Here is a 22,457-nt window from a genome sequence, read left to right on the forward strand (position 1 = left end):
TTGATTGACTGATGATTGATTGATTGACTGATTGACTGATTGACTGATTGACTGATTGATTGATTGATTGATTGATTGATTGATTGATTGATTGATTGATACAGCATGACAAAGTCAGCACTGGCGATAACGTACGTCACCTGGCATCTAGGTCAGGAGAAGTCAAGCTACGCTCACTGGCATCAACCCACGGTCGCCGAAAATTTTTGAACATGTTGAAAATCCAGCGGTGACCAGAAAGACGCTACGATTGTTTGGGCGACTGAGGAGACTACTCACGACCATATAGGAAACACTCCGGCGACGATGTGGCGACAGCCTAGTCGCCTGTAGTAGCCTAAGTGGGACAGGCCCTTAAGGGAACCATTCTGAAGAAGAGTAAAGCCCCTCTCCCTCTTACGTGTCCTTGGCACGCTAATTACGCGACATCATGGTCGCATTGAGGCGTGACGGTCCTGCGAAGCTATTTTTTCGTCATGGTTAAAACCGGCCTCGACTAAATAGGATGTTGATAGGATGGTTTAGTTGCCGTTTTAAAAATCGATAATCTTTTAGTCGCAGGTCCAGTCGTAGCCGGTTTTCTTCATAGTCGAGGAAGGTTTTCAACATATGCGTGGGAGGTGACGAGGTTGCAGGTTACCTGGACCTTGATTATTTTTTTTTTGCGTGGCGGGCAAGGTCACCAGAGTTTGCTGTTTAGGTCTCCTAAGTGGGACAGGGGCTTTAGAGTGTATTCCCCCAGTGCTCTCTCCCCCATCAACGTGCCTTCAATAAAACACAGGATTTGGCTGGTAACAGGCAACTAAACCATCCTATCAACAACTAGAGAGCAGTTCTGACCTAACCTCTACTTCATTGGAGACACTTGGGCTATCTTCAACTGGACATTATTGGACTTTATTTTAGACTTACTTTAGAGATGCAGCACGGAAATAAGCCCTTCGGCCCACCGTGTTTGCGCCGACCAGTAATCACCATGTGAACTAGCACTATCTTACTCGCTAAGCACAGTTTACAATTTTACCGAAGCTGAATAACCTACAAAACTGTACAGGTTTGGAGCCTGGGCGGAAACCGGAGCACCCGGATAAAACCAACGCAGTCACAGGGAGAACGTACAAATCCACACAGACAGCTCACAAGGTCAGGGTTAATCCCTGGGTCTCTGGTGCTGTAACGCAGCAGCTCCACAGCTGCGCCACTGTGCTGCCCTTTATCTTGCCCAAAACATTATTCCCCTTATCCTGTATCTGTACACTGTTGCCGGCTTGATTTGTAATCATGTATAGTCTTTCAGCTAACTGGACAGCATGCACCAAAATAAGTTTGTCACAGTACCACAATGCACGTGACAATAAACTAAACTAAATTCTAGACTAAACTAAAAAAAGACTAAGCATTTCATGGAATCAATATGTGTGCAGACTGACGAAGAAAAATCTGAAGAAAGGTCCCAACCCAAAACTTAGCTGATCCATTCCCTCCAAAGATAATGCATGGACCAGGAGGTTATTCCAGCACTTGGAATAACCCCACCAATTTGCTCAAGGTTCCAGCATCTGTAGTCCCCTGTGTCTCCATCATTAACAGAAATGAGTCCACAATGTAAAACAATTGAAAATTCAGCACATATTAAATTTTGGATGAATTTAGGTCAGCCAAAACATACCTGATCTCCTGGTTGCTCAACACTTTGACTCCCCCTCCCATTCCCACACTGACCTATTTGACCTGGGCCTCCTCCAATGTCAGAGTGAGGCCCAGCACAAATTGGAACACAAACAGCACCTCATATTTCACCAGGGTAGCTTACACCAGCTCCTTGCGGCATAAACATGGACTTTTCTAACTCCAATTATCCTTTGCTTTCTCCCTCTCTACATCCCTCCTCCTTCCCATTTCCTCGACCAGTCTTATTGTCTTCGACTACATTATATCTCTGTCCCATCCACTCCCCTAATATCAGTCAGAAGAAGGGTCTCTGTACATTCTATCTCTTTACTGGCCCATTCCCCTGACGTCAGTCTCCGAAACATCGCCCATTCCTTCTCTCCAGAAATGCTGCCTGGCTCGCTGAGTTACTCCAACATTTGTGTCTATCTTAAATTTCTGGATGAGTCAGGTGATGTGATAAACTCTTAAAATGTAGAAAAAAGGTAAGGAACAGAAGAATGCATCCCCTTTATCCTCCACCACCATTCAGCAAGGTAACACTTCATGTGTTTGAGATGTGAGAGGAAACCGGAGCTCCTGGAAGAAACCCACGCAGTCACAGGGAGAACAAGCAAACCCCACACAGACAACACACCAGATCAGGTCTCTGGTGCTGTGAGGGGTAGATGGTGGAACCTGGGGGTAATAGATGGGAATGTGGGGAGAATAATTAGGTTGGTATAAATGGGTGCAGGATGGTTAGCATAGACTTGCTGTCTGAAGAATGTGTTTCTGGGTTGTAAGAATCCCTCTTAAAATAAATCCTCCATTTTAAGTAGTATCTTGGCACATTATTTAAGATCTCTTGTTCCTGACTCTTCGTGAAGCAGTTTTTTCCTATCAACCCATTCTCCATTTCCACGATTAATAAACCCTCCTGGTTTTAAAACCCTTTCTCAAATCTTCCTTCACCCTTAGAAATACAAGGAACTGGGGATGCTGGTTTTAACTCTCCTTCACATTCCCATGCCAGTCTGAAGAAGGGTTCCAACCCAAATGTCACCTATTCCTTTTCTACAGAGATGCTGCCCGACCAGCAGAGTTAATCCAGCATTTTGTGTCTATCTTCAGTACAGACCAGCATCTGCAGTTCCTTCCTCCCCACAATGACCTTTCTGTCCCGGGCCTCCTCCAGTGTCTGAGTGAGGTCACACGCAAGCTGGGGGAACAGAACCTCATATGCTGCTTAGGTAGCTTACAATCCAACAGTATGAACAATGAATTCTCCAATTTGAGGCAACCTCCAACAATCCATCACTCTCCGTTCTCCCCCACATTACCCTTTCTTTCCTTCCCCCCTCTTTTATAGATAGCCTTTTATTGTCATTCAGAAATCTGAACGAAATTACAGCAGTCATACATATAATACCATACAATAAAACAACAATAAACACACATTAACATCCACCACAGTGAGTCCACCCAGCATCTCCTCACTGTGATGGAGGAAAAAGTCTTAGGTCGCAGTCTCTTCCCTCCTCTTCTCCCTCTGCGCTGGTGCGATGCCCCCCCTCCCCGGGCGATGTTAAGAACAGTCCCGCGGCTCAAACACCACGGCCCGGGGTGGTTGAAGCTGCTGCCCACCAGTTCTGCAGAAGCAGCTGCTGGCCCGCGGTGGACCCTCCACCTTCATTCATGGACCCCCCACCTTCATTCCTTCCTCTGACTTTACAACTCCCACTCTCCAATCTTTGATCTCACGCCTGATTTTTTTAAAAAACACTGACCTTTGTCCAACCATCTGCCTATCATCCCCCCCCCCCTCCACCCCCTCGCCTGTGTTCACCCCATTACCTGCCATGCTTTGTCATGCCCCTCCTCTCTTCCAGCTTTCTTTCTCCACCCACCCACCCCTCACCAACCCAGTGTGCAGTATATTTTTTCCGTGGAAGTTGCTTGACCGGCAGAGTTACTCCAGCACTTTGTGTCTCCCCTCAAACTTCTTGTAAGGGGAACAAGCCCAACTCTCTCCGCAGAACTGAAATCTATCTATCAAGGCATGACCTTACACGGAAGCAAAACCTCCACTGCTGTGTGTGCACAAACAGAAGCCTCCTTGCAAACAAAACCTCTGCAACTGATAATTCCATGACACCTACATTGTTATTAAGTGCTCATTTTTCAATATCTGGGCATTACTTCCAAAGACAGCATGTAGGTTATTTATAGGATTCATTGGAGATTCTCTCAAGGAATAATGTCTCAAGTATGAAGGAACGGACAAAGGGCACTTCATAATTTCCTTCTTCTTATTGTACCTCTTTCCTAGAAAATTGGTTGGAAGACAGGAATCAAAGAGTAGGGATTAGCGTGTCCCTTTCAAAATGGCAGGCAGTGACTAGTGGGGTACTGCTAGGCACAGTTCTGGGACCACAGCTATTTACAATATACATTAATGATCTAGATGAAGGGATTAAAAGTAACATTGACAAATTTGGAGATGACACAAAACTGGGTGGCAGTGTGAACTGTGAAGAGGATACTGTAAGGATGCACGGTGACTTGGACAGGTTGAGTGAGTGGGCAGATGCACGGCAGATGCAGTTTGATGTGGATAAATGTGAGGTTATCCATTTTGGTGGCAGAAAAGGGATGAATAGAATAGTTTGAATAGAATAGTTTCTTTATTGTCATTGTAACATGAACCATGTACAACGAAATTTAAAATGTCAGCCAGTCAGTGCAGCATTCAAACATTTCTAAAAGCTTACGATACATACACGGTAAAATAATAAAGATAAACAACTAAATAAATATCACGAACACAGCACGCATGCACACCCAACCCTCCATCCTTCTGTCGATTTCACAGTTACCACAGTCCCTTAGTCTGTATCGCCCCTGCGTTCCTTGGCGGCTACATTTAGTGCCTTTATAGCCGTGGGGTAAAAACTGTTTTTGAGTCTGTTTGTCCTTGTCCTTGTAGATCTGTACCGTCTGCCTGACGGCAACAGTTCAAACAGGGGGTGTCCGGGGCGGGCAATGTCCTTTATGATCTTCTGGGTTTTTTTGGTGCAGCGGGAGCTGTGTAACTACTCCGAGGTAAGGAGAGGGCAGCCGACAGGGCAGATTATTATCTGAATGGTGACAAGTTGGAAAAGGGGAATACAACGAGATCTGGGGGTCCATGTTCATCAGTCACTGAAAGTAAGCATGCAGGTACAGCAGGTAGAGAAGAAAGCTCATGGCATGTTGGCCTTCATAACAAGAGGAAATTAGTAGAGGAGCAAAGAGGTCCTTCTGCAGTTGTATAGGGCCCTAGTGAGACCACACCTGGAGTATTGTGTGCAGTTTTGGCATCCAAATTTGAGGAAGAACATTCTTGCTATTGAGGGAGTGCAGCGTAGGTTCACAAGGTTAATTCCCGGATAGCGGGACTGTCATATGCTGATAGAATGCAGTGGCTGGGCTTGTATACTCTGGAGTTTAGAAGGATGAGAGGAGAACTTATTGATACATATAAGATTATTAAGGGATTGGACACGCTAGAGGCAGGAATCATGTTCCCAATGTTGGGGGAATCCAGAACTGGGGCCACAGTTCAAGAATTAAGGGTAGGCCATTTAGAACGGAGATGAGGAAAAACGTTTTCACCCAGAGAGTTGGGAATCTGTGGAATTCTCTGCCTCAGAAGGCAGTGGAGGCCAATTCTCTGGAGCTTAAAGATAGCGGAGTCAGGGGGATATGGCGTGAAGGCAGGAACGGGGTACTGATTGTGGATGGTCAGCCATGATCACATTGAATGGTGGTGCTGAATCAAAGGGCCGAATGGACTTCTCCTGCAACTATTGTCTATTGTTGGAGATCGACTTTCGAGAGCCCCGCTGCGGGTGCCTGCGGACTTACCATTGCGGAGCTCGTGATCCCTTTGCCAGGGATCGACCTCGGAGCTCCACCACAGGTGTTCGCTGACAACATCACGGAGCTCGCGATCTCTAGTCAGAGATCCACCGGGAACCCCAAGGAGCTGTGACTGCCCCGACGCGGGAGTTTCGATCGCCCCGACAGTGATAAGGCAATTTGCGTATTACTGTACCGTAATTGGTACACGTGACAATAAAGACCTTTGAAACCTTGCCACCCACAGTGAAAAGCTTTTTTGTTGTCCATACACTCAGAAGTGTTTGGAGAAAAATTTGGAAATTTGGCTCATCAAGTCTACTCCACCATTCAATAATGGCTAATCTATCTTTCTCTCTCAACCCCATTCTCTAGCCTTCTCCCCAAAACCCCTGACACCCTGCTAACAGCTGGAAAGGAATTATTTATCTTCTGCCTTCCTTTTCTTCTGTGGTTTTGGTCCTTATTCCGAGCAGGCAGCAACGTAATCGCTAATAAGTCAATTTTTGTAGCATCTAAAATGCATCAAAATACCCAAGGTGATTCACAGGGGAAGAATCAAAGCAGATCAATGGAGTAAGGATGGCACAATGGTGCTGCAGTAGAGTTGCTGCCCTACAGCGCAAGAGACCAGGATTCGATTTTGACTACCGTTGCTGTCTAAGTTTGCGGAGTTTGTAAGTTCTCCCCGTGACCGCGTGGGTTTTCTCCGGGTACTCCGGAGGGACAAGTGTTACCTCCTCACTTGCATCCAATTTCCCAGTCTATTTCACCAAGGGAGTGAAATAACACAAGGTCTTTAGGTTCACAAATTAGCCTGATGGAACGGGGTAGCAACTAATCCACTGCATGATATGACAATTAGAGTCTATTTAAAAGCACAATTGTAGAACTAATCTTGAACACCCAAAGATAGACTTCAACAGACAGAGAGATTTCCTCTTCTAATTATATGCCACAGAATCGTGCCGCAGTTTTTATTCAGCCGCAGCTGAAAGAAAACTCACACAACTCCGGTCGTGACTATTTTACTGTACTTTTGATTTGAGATGATAAGGATTAGAAATTATTATCATGTTAATGTGGGATCAGGATCCGTTCTGTTCAACACAAATTCCCCAACATTTTGGTTCAGTATTGGTTGATAACTGACATTCATTTTGTTTCAAGTTCCTTTGCCTGGAGTTCAATTGAAACCAGCTTTAATTACTTCCAGCATTACCTCAAAGAAATGGCACACGTTTCAGAGGCCATCCAGCCCAAAGGTTCCCGCTCACATCAGTGTCTTCCCACAAACTGTTATAGAGTCATAGTCACACAACGTGGAACAGGCCCTTTAACCTAACTTTTCCACACTGACCAACGTGTCCCATTTACACTAGTCTCACCTGCCTGCGTTTGGCTCGTATCCCGCTAAATCTACCCTATCCAGATACCTGTCCAAATGTTTTTTAAACATTTCACAGTGCTTCGTAATGTTACAACTACCAAAGCAATAACAAGCTAAACACATTATTACTCATTTAGAATGAAAGTCAAAGTTTAAAAGTCCTAGCTTCTGTCGTCTCTCCTATTACTGACAACCTTCCACCACTGCACCACAGAGAGCATATTAACGTATGGCATCTCTGTGTGGTATCTCAGCTGCACGGAGGCAGAGAGGAGAGCTCTTCAGCACGTCGTCCACAGAGCGCAGAGGATTATTGGGACACAGCTACCAGCCTTGGAGGGCATCTACCACACACGGTGCCTCAGGAAAGCCGTCAGCATCCATAAAGAATGGATGTCCCCCATCCCCCCTGGACTGTCTCCCTCGGATGGTCACGTCGCACAGACGCATCTGCACTATAGTCTGTTGAACTGTTTTACTGTTCTTTTTACAATCCATGTTCTCGGGATATCTAAATCCAAATTTTATTAGATATTTATGTTATGACTTCGGTTGGAAGCTGCATACCAAATCTCGTTGCACTTATGTGCAATGACAATAAAATATATTATTTTTGTTATTATTATTTTTATTAAACAAAAGATTCAAAGAAAGCTTTATTTGAAAATGATTTTTAAACATTTCACAGTTCTTTGTAATGTTAAAACTACCAAAGCAACCGCAAGCTAAACTCATTAGAGAAGGAGGGTCTATACCCGAAACATCACCCAATTCCTTCTCTCCAGAGATGCTACCTGTCCTGCTGAGTTACTTCGGCATTTTGTGTCTATCTTTATTTGCAGTGATAGATTCAACAACTCAATGGTATTTGCCAAAATTAAAGAAATGAAAACCAAGAGATTTTGTATGTATCAATATTCAGTCTGCAGCATCTAGAATGAATTACAAAGCTTTAAAGAGCTGTTATATAATTACAACATGTGTTTTTTATTGGGTCCATGAACATATTTATTGATGGACACAACGGAATCTAAATCATGACTTTATTGTGGAGTACGAACAGAGAAATATGTCTGATAATCCAATGTATGGCCGGCAAACAGCCAGCTTGTTACCACATGATTGTACAATTGTGACCAATAAACATCTCCGCCAATTTCTACACCACATTAAAACCATGAGCTATTCAAAACAACTGCAGATCCACAAAACACGTGGAATTTTGAGACTGCGAGTGTTCTCTGCATACAGACTACGGGCAATGGCGATCAACGAACCTCTCACTGCCACATTTCATTTTCATTTTATTACCATCAACAAAACTCACATGCCAAATACATGGAGGGTGAATGAGTTAGTCACTGCACAGGTGATCACCTGCTTTGCAATTCACTGATCTCTGATTAAAAGCAGTGACTTGCTCGTGCGAATCGCAGGCGGAGTTCATGCGTTGAGAATAATACTGGCTATATTACTGATGGGCGGCACATTGCTACCTCACACACCAGAGACCTGCGCTTGATCGATCCTGACCACGGATGGGTAGCGTTTGCATGTTCCTCCTGTGACCGTGTGGGTTTCTTCACACATCCCAAACACTGCGGGGTTGTAGGTTAATTGGCCTTGTGTGTGTGGAGTGGATGCGAAAGTAGGATAACATAGAACTATTGTGAATGGGTGATCGATCGCTGGCATGGTGGGCTGAAGGGCCTGTTTCCATCTTGCATCTCTAAACAAAACTACTTCTGGTGTTGTTAATACAACAGCACAGTACCTTGGTATCACAAGATCAGTTGGAGGGGTAAAGGGCAAAGAGCTTTGAAGAGCTAACTACCATGTGAGGGCACAGGCTAGTAGAAAGAACTGAGGGCAAAGGTGATGGGATCCAGTATGACATGAGAAGCATTCGGAGGTAAGATTGGGCATTGGCAAGGCTGATCTGTTTTGGCCATCCTTGATTAATTTTAGTTTAATTTAGTTTCGAGGTACAGCGTGGAAACAAGCCCTCCACACCGACTATCAATAATCCGTTCACATTAGTTCTTTGCTATCCTACATTCACATCCTACATACTGGAGAGAATTCACTGGAGCCAATTAACCTACAAACCATCACATCTTTGCAGTGTGTGAGGTCACCAGAGCACACATTGAAAACTCACGCAGTCACAGGAAGAATGTGCAAACTCCGCACCGACAGCACCCAATTGAACCCGGGTCTCTGGCGCTGTGAGGCAGCTGTTCTCTACAGCTGAGCCACTGTTCCACCAATCCTCGTGACCAGCTTGCTGGACTAATTGGGAACATTAATGTGCACTCTTTATTGATGTCCCCTCCTTATTAATGTCCCAAAGTTTTTCACACAGCAGTTACAAACTCATTTTCACTGAACTATGCGAAGGGATATTTGTGCAGATGAACAGAAGCTTTTTGGGAAGGCTGCATGAGTATCTTAAAAGAAGGAAAGAGTGTAAGTAATGGGGAGAGATTTAGGATGGGAATTTCAGAGTTTGGGGATTTGGGTAGCTGAAGCCTTGTCCTTAAATGGTGGAATGAATGAATGAATGTGGAAATGAGCAAGAGAATTAGAAAACCATTAATATTTCAGAGGGCTACAATGTCTGGGAAAGTTAATGTCTGAAGAAGGATCCCAATCTGAGGCATTACCTATCCAAGTCCTCCTGAGATGCTGCCTGACCGCTGAGTTACTCCAGTACATCATCCACTGCCTCTCCCTTATCCATTCTGCTTGTTACATCCTCAAGTCCTTCCAGTCCACAGGAACTGATCCTTCCAATCCACAGGAACTGATCCAGTGTTGAGAGAACATTGGCAAATGATCACCAATGCATCCACAATTTCTAGGGCCACCTCCTTGAGTATTCTGGGATGCAGACCATCAGGCCCAAGGGATTTATCTGCCTTCAGTCCAAACAGTTTACATAACACCATTTCCTGACTAATGTGGATTCCCTTCAGTTCCTCCCTCCCACTAAATCCTCGGTCCCCTAGTATTTCTGGGAGATTGCTTGTGTCTTCCTTAGTGAAGACAGAACCAAAGTACTTATTAAACTGTTCTGCCATTTCTTTGTTTCCCATTATAAATTCACCTGTCTCTGACTGTAAGGGACCTACATTTGTCTTCACTAATCTTTTCATATTTTTTACATCTAAAGACGCTTTTAGAGGCAGTTTTTATATTCCCCACAAGCTTTCTGTCATGCTCTTTCCCCCCCTCTTAATCCTCTGTTAAGTTCTAAATTTCTCCCAGTTCTCCGTTTTGCTGCTTCTTCTGGCCAATTTTACACTTGGATGTAACTCTATCCTTGATGCCCCTAGTCAGCCACGGTAGAGCCGCCTTCTCCTTTTAATTGTTTCACCAGACAATGATGAACAATTTTTGTGTTCATCCATGCGGTGTTTAATTCTTTGCCATTGCATCTCCACCGTCAACCCTTTAAGTATCATTTGTCTATCCTAGCTAATTCCCGTCTCAAGCCTTCCAAGTCTCCTTTCTTTAAGTTCAGGGCCATAATCTCTGAATTAACCGTGTGCTCTCCATCCTAATGCAAAATTCCACCATTTTATGGTCACTGTTGCCCAGGGGCTTTGCACAACAAGATCACTAACTAATCCTTCATCATTACACAATACCTAGCCAGTCCTCTAGTCAGTTCTTCTACATATTGGTGTTAGTGTATGTGTTGATCGCTGGTCGATGCAGATTCAGTGAACTGAAGGGTCTGTTTCTGCACTGTATCTCGTAAGATTACTTCTAAAAACCCTCTAAAGAGTTTTACAATCAACCTTCAATACACCATTCAACAGTTTTTAGGCGACTTCAAACAATAGTACTCTTATTTGCTTGCACACTTAGTCCTGCCCCCTTTAAATAGAACTTTGTGTTGAAAGGAACTGCAGATGCTGGTATATACCAAAGTTAGACACAAATTGCTGGAGTTCCTCAGTGGGTCAGGTCGCATCCCTGGAAAAAAGGTATTGTGGTGCGTAGGTCCCGAAACAAAAGAGAGGAGTCAGGTATTTCGAGAGGCACCTTTATTTGTGTTCCTCCCGTTTGTCGGAAAGTCCACGAGAGAAAGATGGCACCCAAACCCTTGCCTTTAAACCCTCTGGTTAAGGGCCGCCTCTGGACTGAACCATTCCCGTGCCGAGGGGTTTGACAGTTAGGATGGCCCGACCCTTGGGAGCCGCCACAGTATAGGTGATGTTTTGGGTCGGGACACTTCTTCAGAGAATAGAACATTATTGCTCGCTGGAGTCGTTATTTGCTGCAGCATGCAATTTAACAGCCGAGTTTCGTACAATAATTACCTCCTGCAGTTAACCAATTTTAAATCACAATTTCTCAATAACACACAGGTTTTGCTGTTCAATGGATCATTTTCAGCCGTGAAACTGCCTTTAAACAATTGCGTAAGAAGGAACTGCAGATGCTGGTTTAAACCAAAGAGAGACACAAAAAGCTGTAGTAACTCAGCGGGACAGGCAGCATCTCTGGAGAGAAAGAATGGGTGATGATTCGGGTTGAGACCCTTCTTCAGACTTCAAACAATTGCCTTCTGCTTGGGACACCCATCCATTGATTTATAAATATAATCAGATACCTGTCGGGTCAAGCCCCATTTAATTTCCAGGTTAAAATTTCCCCACAACTATACATTACTAATGTCTACGTTAGTTTATTTCGGCCCCCCGAGTCCGCGCGATCACCCTATACTAACACTATCCCACACACACTAGGGACAATTTACAATTATGCCAAGCCAATTAGCCTGCAAACCTGTACATCTTTGGAGTGTAGGACAAAATCAGAGCTCGCGGAGAAAACCCACGCAGGTCAGGGGAAGAATATACAAACTCTTTGCAGTGAGCACCCACAGTCAGGATCTAACACAGGTCTCTGGCGCTGTAAGGCGTCAACTCTTCCGTGGTGCCACCGTGCTGCCTGAAGTATGCCGGTCTCCTTACTCATTTTATGCCTGAGGTTGCTCCTTTTATTGGAAGGAGTCTGATATATCTCTTGCACCTGTAATTAACTGTACGGTAATCTTTGATTTACATCACAACCTTCTCAGTGGGTGTTGCAAGACAGGATTGACTTGACTTAATAGGACCTTGCTCAGTAAACTGAGTTATTTCTGTTTCAGATGCAATAACATTGCTCCGCTGACTTGGAGTCTCAAGAAATAAAGCACAGCTGCCTGGGTTTACCTCAAGAATTTTCTTTGGCAAATTAATAATAGATATTTCATCCTTACCAACGTCACTTCCCGTGAGATACATCATCACAGATTGTCAATGTTTCAGATTCTATTTTAATCAGCTATGAGACAAACCCAATGAATTTATTTTGTTTCCAGCAGGTTGGTTTGTCATGGTGCTTCCATTATTATTTGATTGAAATGGAGATCATTTGGCCCATCAGGTCTATGTTATCTCCCAGACAGACAATCGCATCAGTCCCATTGCCTCTCTCTATTTCCCTGTTACACATGTCATATAGTCATAGAGTGATAACAGTGTGGAAAAAGGCTCCGGCCCAACTTGCCCACACCGGCCAACATGTCCCAGCTAGACTAGTCCCACCTGCCTGCGCTTGGTCCATATCCCTCCAAATTTGTCCTATCCACATACCTGTCTAACTGTTTATTTAATGTTTGGACAGTCCCAGCCTCAACTACCTCCTTTGGCAGCTTGTTCCAAACACTCATCACACTTTGTGTGAAAAAGTTCCCCCTCAGATTCTATTAAATCTTTTCCCCTTTACCTTGAATTTATGTCCTCTGGACCTCGATTCCCTTACTCTGGGCAAGAGATTCTGTGCATCTACCCGATTTATTCCTCTCAGGATTTTATACACCTCTATAAGATCACCCCTCATCCTCCTGCACTCCAAGGAATAGAGACTCAGTCTACTAAACCTCTCCCGATAACAGGACCCTCTAGTCCTGGCAACATTACAATGTATTTTCCTTCAAGCACCCTTCAATTCCCATTTGAATCTATTGCCATTAATCTACACTCAGGGATAACTTGGTAGCTGATTGACCTGCCGATAAGTCCCTGGGATGTGGGAGCGAACAAGAGCACCTCCGGGTAATCCATGCAGGGATTATCAGACAGGAATTGAGGGGCATGTGGGAAAGAAGAGGATACGAGGGAATAAATGGGGGAATAGAAGTAATGGGATTACTCTAAACGACGGCATATATTTGATGGGCTAAATGGTCTGACACTATATTGTAAGAAAGGATGAGACTCTGCTAGGTCTCATAAGGAAACGTAAGCAGTAGTGCAAATGAAAGAACAGTTCGAACAACTGACTTGCCCTCAAATTACATCCTGGGTATCAAGACGCATTTTTCCGAATCCATTTCCTTTTACGCACCATGTGACACATGGAAACAACTTCGGAAAAATCAGGATGAGCGGAGGCAGGGTTCCTGGAAACATGTGACTGAAAAACAACATTCCGCGTCTCCCAAAAGAAGGCAAAAAAGGCAATACCTATTCTTCTTCTTACAACCCAACTTGACATGGTTGGATCATGAAGGTGGATTTCATTTTTTCTCATTGTACAAAACTACCTTTGTGATATTATAATAGTTGAAACATTCTCATTTCCATTTGTTAAGGTTTATCATTTTCTGCTCTGATATTTTAACGTAGCAGGTTATTTATTTGTTACAATACAATGCACTTTAATTCACACCAGAGAATTTACGGGGGATGCTGGTTCAAACAAGTAATTAAACGAGTAAAGTGCTTAGCTGTAATAGACAATGATCTGTAATTATCTTATTCTGAGACACAAGGTTGGAACCACAGACGTACAGAAAGACGGATGTAATTTCTGAACAGCCCATTAAACATAGGCATGAAGCAGCAGGCCAGGCATGAAATAAACACCAGTAAAGGAATAAGGAAAAACAGTCACTTACCTCGTGACTGAGGATCTCCGTTTGCGTGGACTTGTCAGCTTGCGAGGTGAGTGTCTTTTGCAAACTTCGATGGCTATCCTGTGGCAGAAATTGCACATTGCTTGTTATTGGCAACCATGCAGCTCTTCCAGCAAAGCAACTAGAATGATGCATGTTTCCATAACAAAATTTACACAAAGGTGGAACACAAAGTGATTTCAGATTCAGGGACAGTTCAACTGAACAATTCTATCAGCAACCAGAGAACAATCTTGAGCTGCCATCTACCTCATTGGAGACCCCAAAGACTATCTTTAATTTGACTTTTCTAGATTTTATCTTACACTAAATGTTATTCCGTTTATGATATCTGCCAACTTTGGTTGGCTCAACTGTAATCAAGTATTGCCATTCCGCTGACTGGTTAGCAACAAAAACCTTTTCACTGGACCTCTGTACAAGTGACAATAAATGAAACAACGTGCCGGAGTAACTCATTGGCATAGATAGGGTTTACAGCCAGAATATTTTTCCCAGAGTGGAAATGTCCCACACTAGAGGGCATAGCTATAATGTAAGAGGGGGGAAAGTTTAATGGAGACGTGCTGATAAAGTAATTTTACACCGTTATTTTACACCAGACGGCATGATGACGCGTGATTTGCATGCAACCGCTTTTTTTTTTAAATGCTGTTTTTTTTCCCTTTTTCCTTTGGCCCATGAATATGTGATTTGTTGGGTTGTTTGTTTGTTTGGCTTTTTGCACAAAGTCCACGAGCAATGCCACTTTTCATTTCACTGCACATCTCGTATGTCTATATGACGAATAAACTTGACTTGACTTGAGTGGTGGGGGCCTGGAACGCATTGCCATGGCTGGAGACTGAGACAGATATGATAGTGGCATTTAAAAAGCTTTCAGATAGCTACATAAAAGTTCAAGGAATAAAGGGATGTAGATCATGTACAGGCAGATGAGATCAGTTTGACTTGGCATCATTGGTCTGCACAATCAATGTGAGCTGAAGGGCCTGTTCCTGTGCTGTACTATTCCATGAAATCTCTGAATCAGGCAGCATCTCTGGAAGACATGGATAGGCAAAGTTTTGGTTTGGGTCCCTTGGATCTGCCGACCCTAAATGTCACCTATCCTGTCCTCTAGAGATGCTGCCTGACAGGCTGAATTACTGCAGCACTTTGTGTTCTGCACAAGATTCCAGCATCTGCAATTCCTTGTGTCTCCAAACATGTACAAAGGAGCACTTGTCAAAGCAACATTGGAAACTGACCTACATAAGGAGATGGTAAAACAAATGACTTAAACTACATGTTCAAAGTCTGGCAAAACTGGTTAGCTAAAAGGAGTACACTAAAGGGCCGGCCGTCATTTGCGCCTCATTTACTCGTCATATGTAAAATAGGTTGATGCATTGTGACGCACGGGTAGCGTGTGGGTAGCGCGGGGTGGGCGCATGGAGAGGAGTGGAGGAGTGTGGAGTTGCGCACGGTATCGCGCGGCGCTCCAGGATTTCGGGCTGCACAAAATCCACGCGCGGCACCTGCATGAGGTATCGCGTACGCACGCTGACACATTGACGTCACACTCTGCGTCCCGACGTCTCATGTGTATCGCGTGGTGACACATGGTTACGTCACCGTGCGTCACCGTGCGGCGCCGCAAGGTATTCTAATGACATCACGCGCACCAGACGGCATGATGACGCGTGATTTGCATGCGACATCGCACGTAACAACGCGTCGACCTATTTTACATATGAAGCGGAAATGAGACGCAAATGACGGCCAAGTGGGACAGGCCCTTACAGGAAGAGAAGAGGTGGAGAGATTTAGTGTTTAGTTTAAGGAACTGCAGATAGACACAAAAAGCTGGGGTAACGCAGTGGGTTAGACAGCTCTCTGGAGAAAGGGAATAGGTGAGGTTTCAGGTCGAGATCCATCTTCAGGAAGAAGAAACTTGCCAAAGTAAGGCCCAGCGCAAATTGGAGGAACAGCATCTCATATTTCGCCTAGGTAGTTTACACCCCAGCAGTATCAACATTGACATCTCTAATTTCAGATAGTCCTTTCTTTCTCCCTCCTTCCCCTCCCCCTTCCCAACTCTCCCACAAGCCTACTGTCTAGTTTAGATTTGGGATACAGCATGGAAACAGGTTCTTCGACCCACCGAGTCCGCGCCGACCAGCGTTTCCTACACACCCCAAGGTCAATTTACACTTTTATCAAAGCCAATTAGCCTACAAACCCATATGTCTGTGGAGTGTGGAAGTTCCTACTCCACTGCCACACTCCCCACAAGGATTTGCATTACAGAGCGCAGTGTTAGCAATCAGTGGAAGTTCAGGACTGAAGCTGTCTGAAGAAGGGTCCCAACCATCACCCATTATTTCCCCTTTTCATACCTCTAATTTCCATCTCCTCTGAATCTCAGTCTGAAGATGGATCCCAAACCAAAACGTCATGTATCCTTTTTTCTCCAGAGATGCTGCCTGGTAAGGCAGCATCTGCAGTTTTTTCTTACACATGAAATGTCACCTATCGTGTTCTCCTGAGATGTTGCCGGACTCGTTGTGCTACACCAGCACTCTGTGTCTTATTAGGCCTTTCATATTTAGCAACATTCATTTCACTGGAGAGGAATGATAGAAGAGGAGAGAAGCAATTTCTGCTTCTTTTTCATAGAGCAAATGCGAATTAATTGTTTTTATGTGCTTTAAAATATTTCAAAGCTAAATTTTGTGGTAGCTTTAATTTTTCATAGTTCTTCAATGTTTGTAAATTTAATAGATATCTGTGGTTTGTCTGCCTATTTGACAGCTGGCTCAGCTGCAATCACCAAGGCACAGTGGTGCGGTGGTAGAGTTGCTGCCTTACAGTAGACATACAGTAGACATAAAGTAGTCTGAAGAAGGGTCTTGACCCGAACCATCACTCATTCCTTCTCTCTAGAGATGCTGCCTGTCCGGCAGAGTTACTCCAGCATTTTGTGTCTACCTTCTCACAGCCCAAGAAACCTGGGTTTGATTCTGACTAAGGGTGCTGTCTGTATGGGATTTCCATGTTCTCCCTGTAACCGCATGGGTCTTCACCAGGTGCACCAGTTTCCTCCCATGTTCCAAAGACATGCAGGTTTGTTGGTTAATTGGCTTTGGTAAATATTGTCCCTACGGTGTAGTATAGAATTAGTGTATGGGATTTCATTGGTTGGTGTGGACTCAGTGAGCCAAACCAAAACCAAAGCTAAAATTAAAATATTAGTTTGGGACCTTTCTTCCACCTGATCGGTCACCTATCCATGTTCTCCAGAGATGCTGCCTGACCTGCTGAGACACTCCAACAGTTTATAACTTTCTAGCCATTCACACTACTTCTGTGTTATCCCACTTTCCCATCTCTATTAGCAAATTACAGCAGCCAATTAACCCGCACATCTTCGGGATGTGGGGGTAAACCAGAGCACCTGGAGGATACCCACGAGGTCACAGGGAGAACGTACAGACTCTGCACAGAGTGTACCCGGTCAGGATGGAACCGGGCAGGGTCTCTGGCACGGTGAGGCAGCAGATCTACTCGCTGTGCCATTGTTGCCTGTTTAGTGGAAGCTTCAGGCCAAAGTGTGGCACAACTTCATTGAGTTTAATTACACCTGTGTTGTAATTCCAATTGGTTCACAGCTGAACAGCTGACAACCTTTTGCACATCCATTAGCAGATGGAGTGCTATATTTGAATAAAACAACATTTATGAATGAGATAAGACTTTCTTTTTAAGCACAGCAATAGATGGCGTGCTGTTCTATTTTCACTTAAAAATGATCAGGCAGATGTCAATTGACCCAGATTGTTTGTTTCGTAGCTGGAAATGTGTAAAACTTGTTTAAAAAACAGTCGTGTGGCAGATTATTGTAAGTAATTTATTCCATTTGGAAGAAATCATCACTTGTCAGGACAAGTTAAATCTTTTTGATTTAAATACATTGGAAGTACCAGACATTTAGTTATATATACAGTTTTAGTGTAGGATTAGTGTAAATGGGTGCTTAATGACTACCATACACTCAGTAGGCCGAAGGGACTATGTCCATGCTGTACCACCCATCTGCCAGCCAAACCCCCCTCACCTGTAACTTTCCATCACTTGCCGGGCTTTGTCCTGCCCCCACCTCTTTTCTAAGATTCCAAGCCAAAACATTGTCTATTCATGTTCTCCACAGATGCAGCCTGACCTCCTGAGTTAGTCCAGCAACTTGTTTTGTTTCGTTTTAGTTTAGTTTAGTTTAGTTTAGAGATACAGAGTGGACAAAGGCCCTTTGGCCACCGGGTCATCGACGACCAGCGATCCCCGCACATTAACACTATCCTACACACACTAGGGACAATTTTTACATTTACCAAACCAATATACCTACATACCTGTACGTATTTGAAGTGGTCATGTTTGTGTTTTACTCTGTATCATACTAGGATAGACTGACCTCTGAATAAGCAGGTCATCCTATGAAAGACTAAATAGCACCTTGTATCCATTGGAGTTGAGAAGAGTGAGATGCAGTTTTAGTGAAACCTCTATGAATCTGTGAGCTCTATGACAGAATGGACATGGAGGAGACATTTCCTCTCTGGGAGATTCGATAGCTGGTGGTCACGATATAAAATTTAGGGGTCACCCATTTAAGACAGATCTGAGGTATTTTTGTTTCTCTCAAAGAAGGTCATAGGCCAAGAATTGATTAAAAGATACAGCATGGAAACAGGCCCTTCAGGCCACCCTGTCCATGCAGACCCAATCCCTCAGCCCATTCTCTTCAAATCCAACCTCCAGCTCTTTCCTTCCCTCCAACCCCAGCCCCTCTCCCTCCCACTGAGTTACTCCAGTACTTTGTGTAGTTTTTGCAAGCCATCATCTGCAGTTCCTCATGTCCACGAGAAACATGCATGTATTGCCAAACTGAAGAAAAAACTAAATGCAAAGTAAAGTTCGGAAGTAATCACTGCAACACACAGTGACTACAAGAGGGGAATATGGCGACTCCCTGGACATATATAGCTGTGATATTTAGTGCAGGAAAGAACAACAGATGCTGGTTTAAATCGAAGCTAGATACAAAATGCTGGAGTAACACAGCGGGACAGACAGCATCTCTGGAGGGAAGGAATGGGTGTATCGATTCACACTGTCACACCAAGGTCAAGTTTACTTCTAATTTGATTCACACATCTTATGTTACCACACAAGGTCAAAACTATGGCCAGTTTGTTGATTTTGTCTGCAAATAAGTCAGTTAGCACAAAGTGCAATGTCTCCACTGTAGAATTCAATGTCAATTTTCTCCTAAAAATGCATCCTCACACTAGAAGCTGGAAAGAGCGCAGAAAGGATTTACGAGGATGTTGCCAGGACGCGAGGGCCTGAGCAACAGGGAGAGCATGGTCAGGTTAGGCTTTATTCCTTGGAGCGCAGGAGGATGAGGGGTGATCTTATAGAGGTGCACAAGATCATGAGAGGAATAGACAAGGTAAATGCACCGTCTTTTACCTAGAGTATTGGAAATGAGAAGCAGAGGACATATGTTTAAGGCGAGGGGGAAAGATTTAATAGGAAACGGAGGGGAAACTTCTTTTTACACAAAGAGTGGTGGGTGTATGGAAAGAGCTGTCAGAAGAGGTAGTTGATGCAGGCACTATCACAACAGGTACACGGAGAGGACAGGTTTAGAGTGATATGTGCAAAACGTAGGCAGGTGGGACTAGTGTAGATGGGACCATATGGTCGCTGAGTCAAGTTGGGTCGTACGGCCTGTTTTCACGCTGTATGACTCTTTGACTGTACGACACCAGCAGAAATGTTGTCTTGCGTTTGGTAATATTATTAAATGAATGCTCAGTAAGTAAAATAAGTGACTCTCTGTGAAATACCACGACTCTAAATAGTGATCTTTGGTCAGCGTGGACTCGGTGGACCAAAGATCCTGTTTCCACAGTGCATCCCTAAACTAAGAAATTGTATATAATCTTGGCAGTGGCAGAGATGTTGAACGAGTCGATCTTCTGTTCTGTCAGTTAGTAGGTCTTTGTTGGATGGCGCTGATAGGGCAAATGTATAGCAGACTGTTGCAGAATGTTTGATGCCCAGAGGCCAGGCAAAGGTAGTTATGATTCACTCCCTGTCATTCCCATAGAAGCAAGAATTTGAGGTAGTCATAAAGTCATAGAGCAAAGAATCATACAGTGGAAAACGGGACTGCAGATGCTGGTATATACCCAAAATAAATATAAAATGCTGGAGTAACTCAGCAGGTCAGGCAACATCTCTGGAGTGACATAAATGTGAGGTTATCCATTTTGGTGGCAAAAACGGGAAAGCAGAATATTATCTAAATGGTGGCCGATTGGGAAAGGGGGAGATGCAGCGAGACCTGGGTGTCATGGTACACCAGTCATTGAAGGTAGGCATGCAGGTGCAGCAGGCAGTAAAGAAAGCGAATGGTATGTTGGCTTTCATAGCAAGAGGATTTGAGTATAGGAGCAGGGAGGTTCTACTGCAGTTGTACAGGGCCTTGGTGAGACCACACCTGGAGTATTGCGTACAGTTTTGGTCTCCAAATCTGAGGAAGGACATTATTGCCATAGAGGGAGTGCAGAGAAGGTTCACCAGACTGATTCCTGGGATGTCAGGACTGTCTTATGAAGAAAGACTGGATAGACTTGGTTTATACTCTCTCTGGAATTTAGGAGATTGAGAGGGGATCTTATAGAAACTTACAAAATTCTTAAGGGGTTGGACAGGCTAGATGCAGGAAGATTGTTCCCGATGTTGGGGAAGTCCAGGACAAGTGGTCACAGCTTAAGGATAAGGGGGAAATCCTTTAAAACCGAGATGAGGAGAACTTTTTTCACACAGAGAGTGGTGAATCTCTGGAACTCTCTGCCACAGAGGGTAGTTGAGGCCAGTTCATTGGCTATATTTAAGAGGGAGTTAGATGTGGCCCTTGTGGCCAAGGGATCAGGGGGTATGGAGAGAAGGCAGGTACGGGATACTGAGTTGGATGATCAGCCATGATCATATTGAATGGTGGTGCAGGCTCGAAGGGCCGAATGGCCTACTCCTGCACCTAATTTCTATGTTTCTATGTTTCTAAAATGTGTAACAAGGAACTGAAGATACAGATGCCGCCGGAACTGAAGAAGGGTCCCGACCTGAAACATCACCCATCCGTTTTCTTCAGAGATGAGACCTGACCTGCTGAGTTACTCCAGCACTGTGTGTCCATCTTTCAAATCACATAGCATGGAAACAAGCACTTCGGCCAAACTCATCCATGCCGGCCATGATGACCCATCCAAGCTAGTCTTATTTCCCTGCATTTGCCTCATATTCCTCTAAACCTGTCCTATCCATGTCTATCTGTTTATAGGTCAATTGGATGAATATCTTTTAAATGTTGTTATGGACTCGACGGATTTGACTCTTGGTTCTTGCAAAGCAGAGTGCATATGTCAATGCCACCCTACTGTGTGGGGAAAGCCACCAGTGACAACAAAACTACTTGTTCTCTCTGCCAGTGAACTTCCAGTAAGAAATAACACAATATTAAGGAGACATCGAGTCATAAAGTAGTTCAGCACGGAAACAAGATTTTTTTGCTCCAGAGATGCTGCCTGTCCCTTTAAATTACTTCTGCACTTTGTATCTATCTTCGGTATAAACCAACGTCTGACGTTCCTTTCTACACAGAGCTTTGATAGTGTTTGCAACATTGAATAAAAGGTGCTAACTATCCCAGTATCTAGATGACAGTTTTGAGCCCAGTACTATATCAAAACTGCAGTCTGTTCCTATCGGTTTTAATGGACTGAGTAAGAACCGAGAGAAATGAAATCAAAACAGTCTTGTCTCATCACTCAGCCTAACTCTCGTGAGCCACGCCATCCCTGCTGTGATATTAATTGTCAAAAGGAATATTGTTTCTTGCACAAGATAATCTTACAGGGTTCTCTGTTGAGGCATTGTGCATACTTGCAGCTGCCTGACAAGAGAAAACAAAGAGTCATCATCATTCCTGCTGACAGTTTTAATATAAATTTAAAGCTATTCAATTTTCAGCAGCTTTTTGTTTTGCTGGTATCACTACTAGTCCTGTAATGTGGCAACTTAAGATATTGAATCTTCACTGGGTGTAGCAAATCTATGAAAGATTTACAAACTCTGAAGTCAAGCGTGAATTTAAATTGTCTTGTGCACATTAATAGAATCGTATGTTATTATTGAAAGTGTAGGAAAGAACTGCAGATGCTGGTTTACACTGAAGACAGACAGAAAAAGCTGGAGTAACTGAGGCCGATGAAGGGTCACAACACGAAAAGTCACCTGTTCCCTCTATCCAGAGATGTTGCCTGCCCTGCTAAATTAATCCAGCATTTCAGATTTATAGGTTAATTGGCTTCAGTAAAGATTGTAAATTTTCCCTACTGTGTCGGATAGAGCTAGTGTACGGGGACCACTGGTTGGCGCCGACTCGGTTTGCCGGAGGGCCTGTTATAGAGGGCCTCTGTATCT

General features: G+C 44.0%; 1 protein-coding gene across 2 annotated transcripts in view; it reads right to left on the bottom strand.

Moving 5' to 3' along the window:
* Positions 1–22,457, bottom strand: part of ccser1 (coiled-coil serine-rich protein 1) — a 1,187,217-nt gene that overhangs the window by 348,295 nt on the left and 816,465 nt on the right. For both annotated transcript variants that reach the window (XM_055641555.1, XM_055641564.1), the window contains exon 9: positions 13,905–13,982. In XM_055641555.1, the coding sequence (XP_055497530.1) occupies positions 13,905–13,982 (78 nt within the window). The remainder of the gene's footprint in view (positions 1–13,904; positions 13,983–22,457) is intronic.

This window comes from Leucoraja erinacea, chromosome 1 (assembly GCF_028641065.1).
Source record: "Leucoraja erinacea ecotype New England chromosome 1, Leri_hhj_1, whole genome shotgun sequence".
Classification (NCBI taxonomy): domain Eukaryota; kingdom Metazoa; phylum Chordata; class Chondrichthyes; order Rajiformes; family Rajidae; genus Leucoraja; species Leucoraja erinaceus.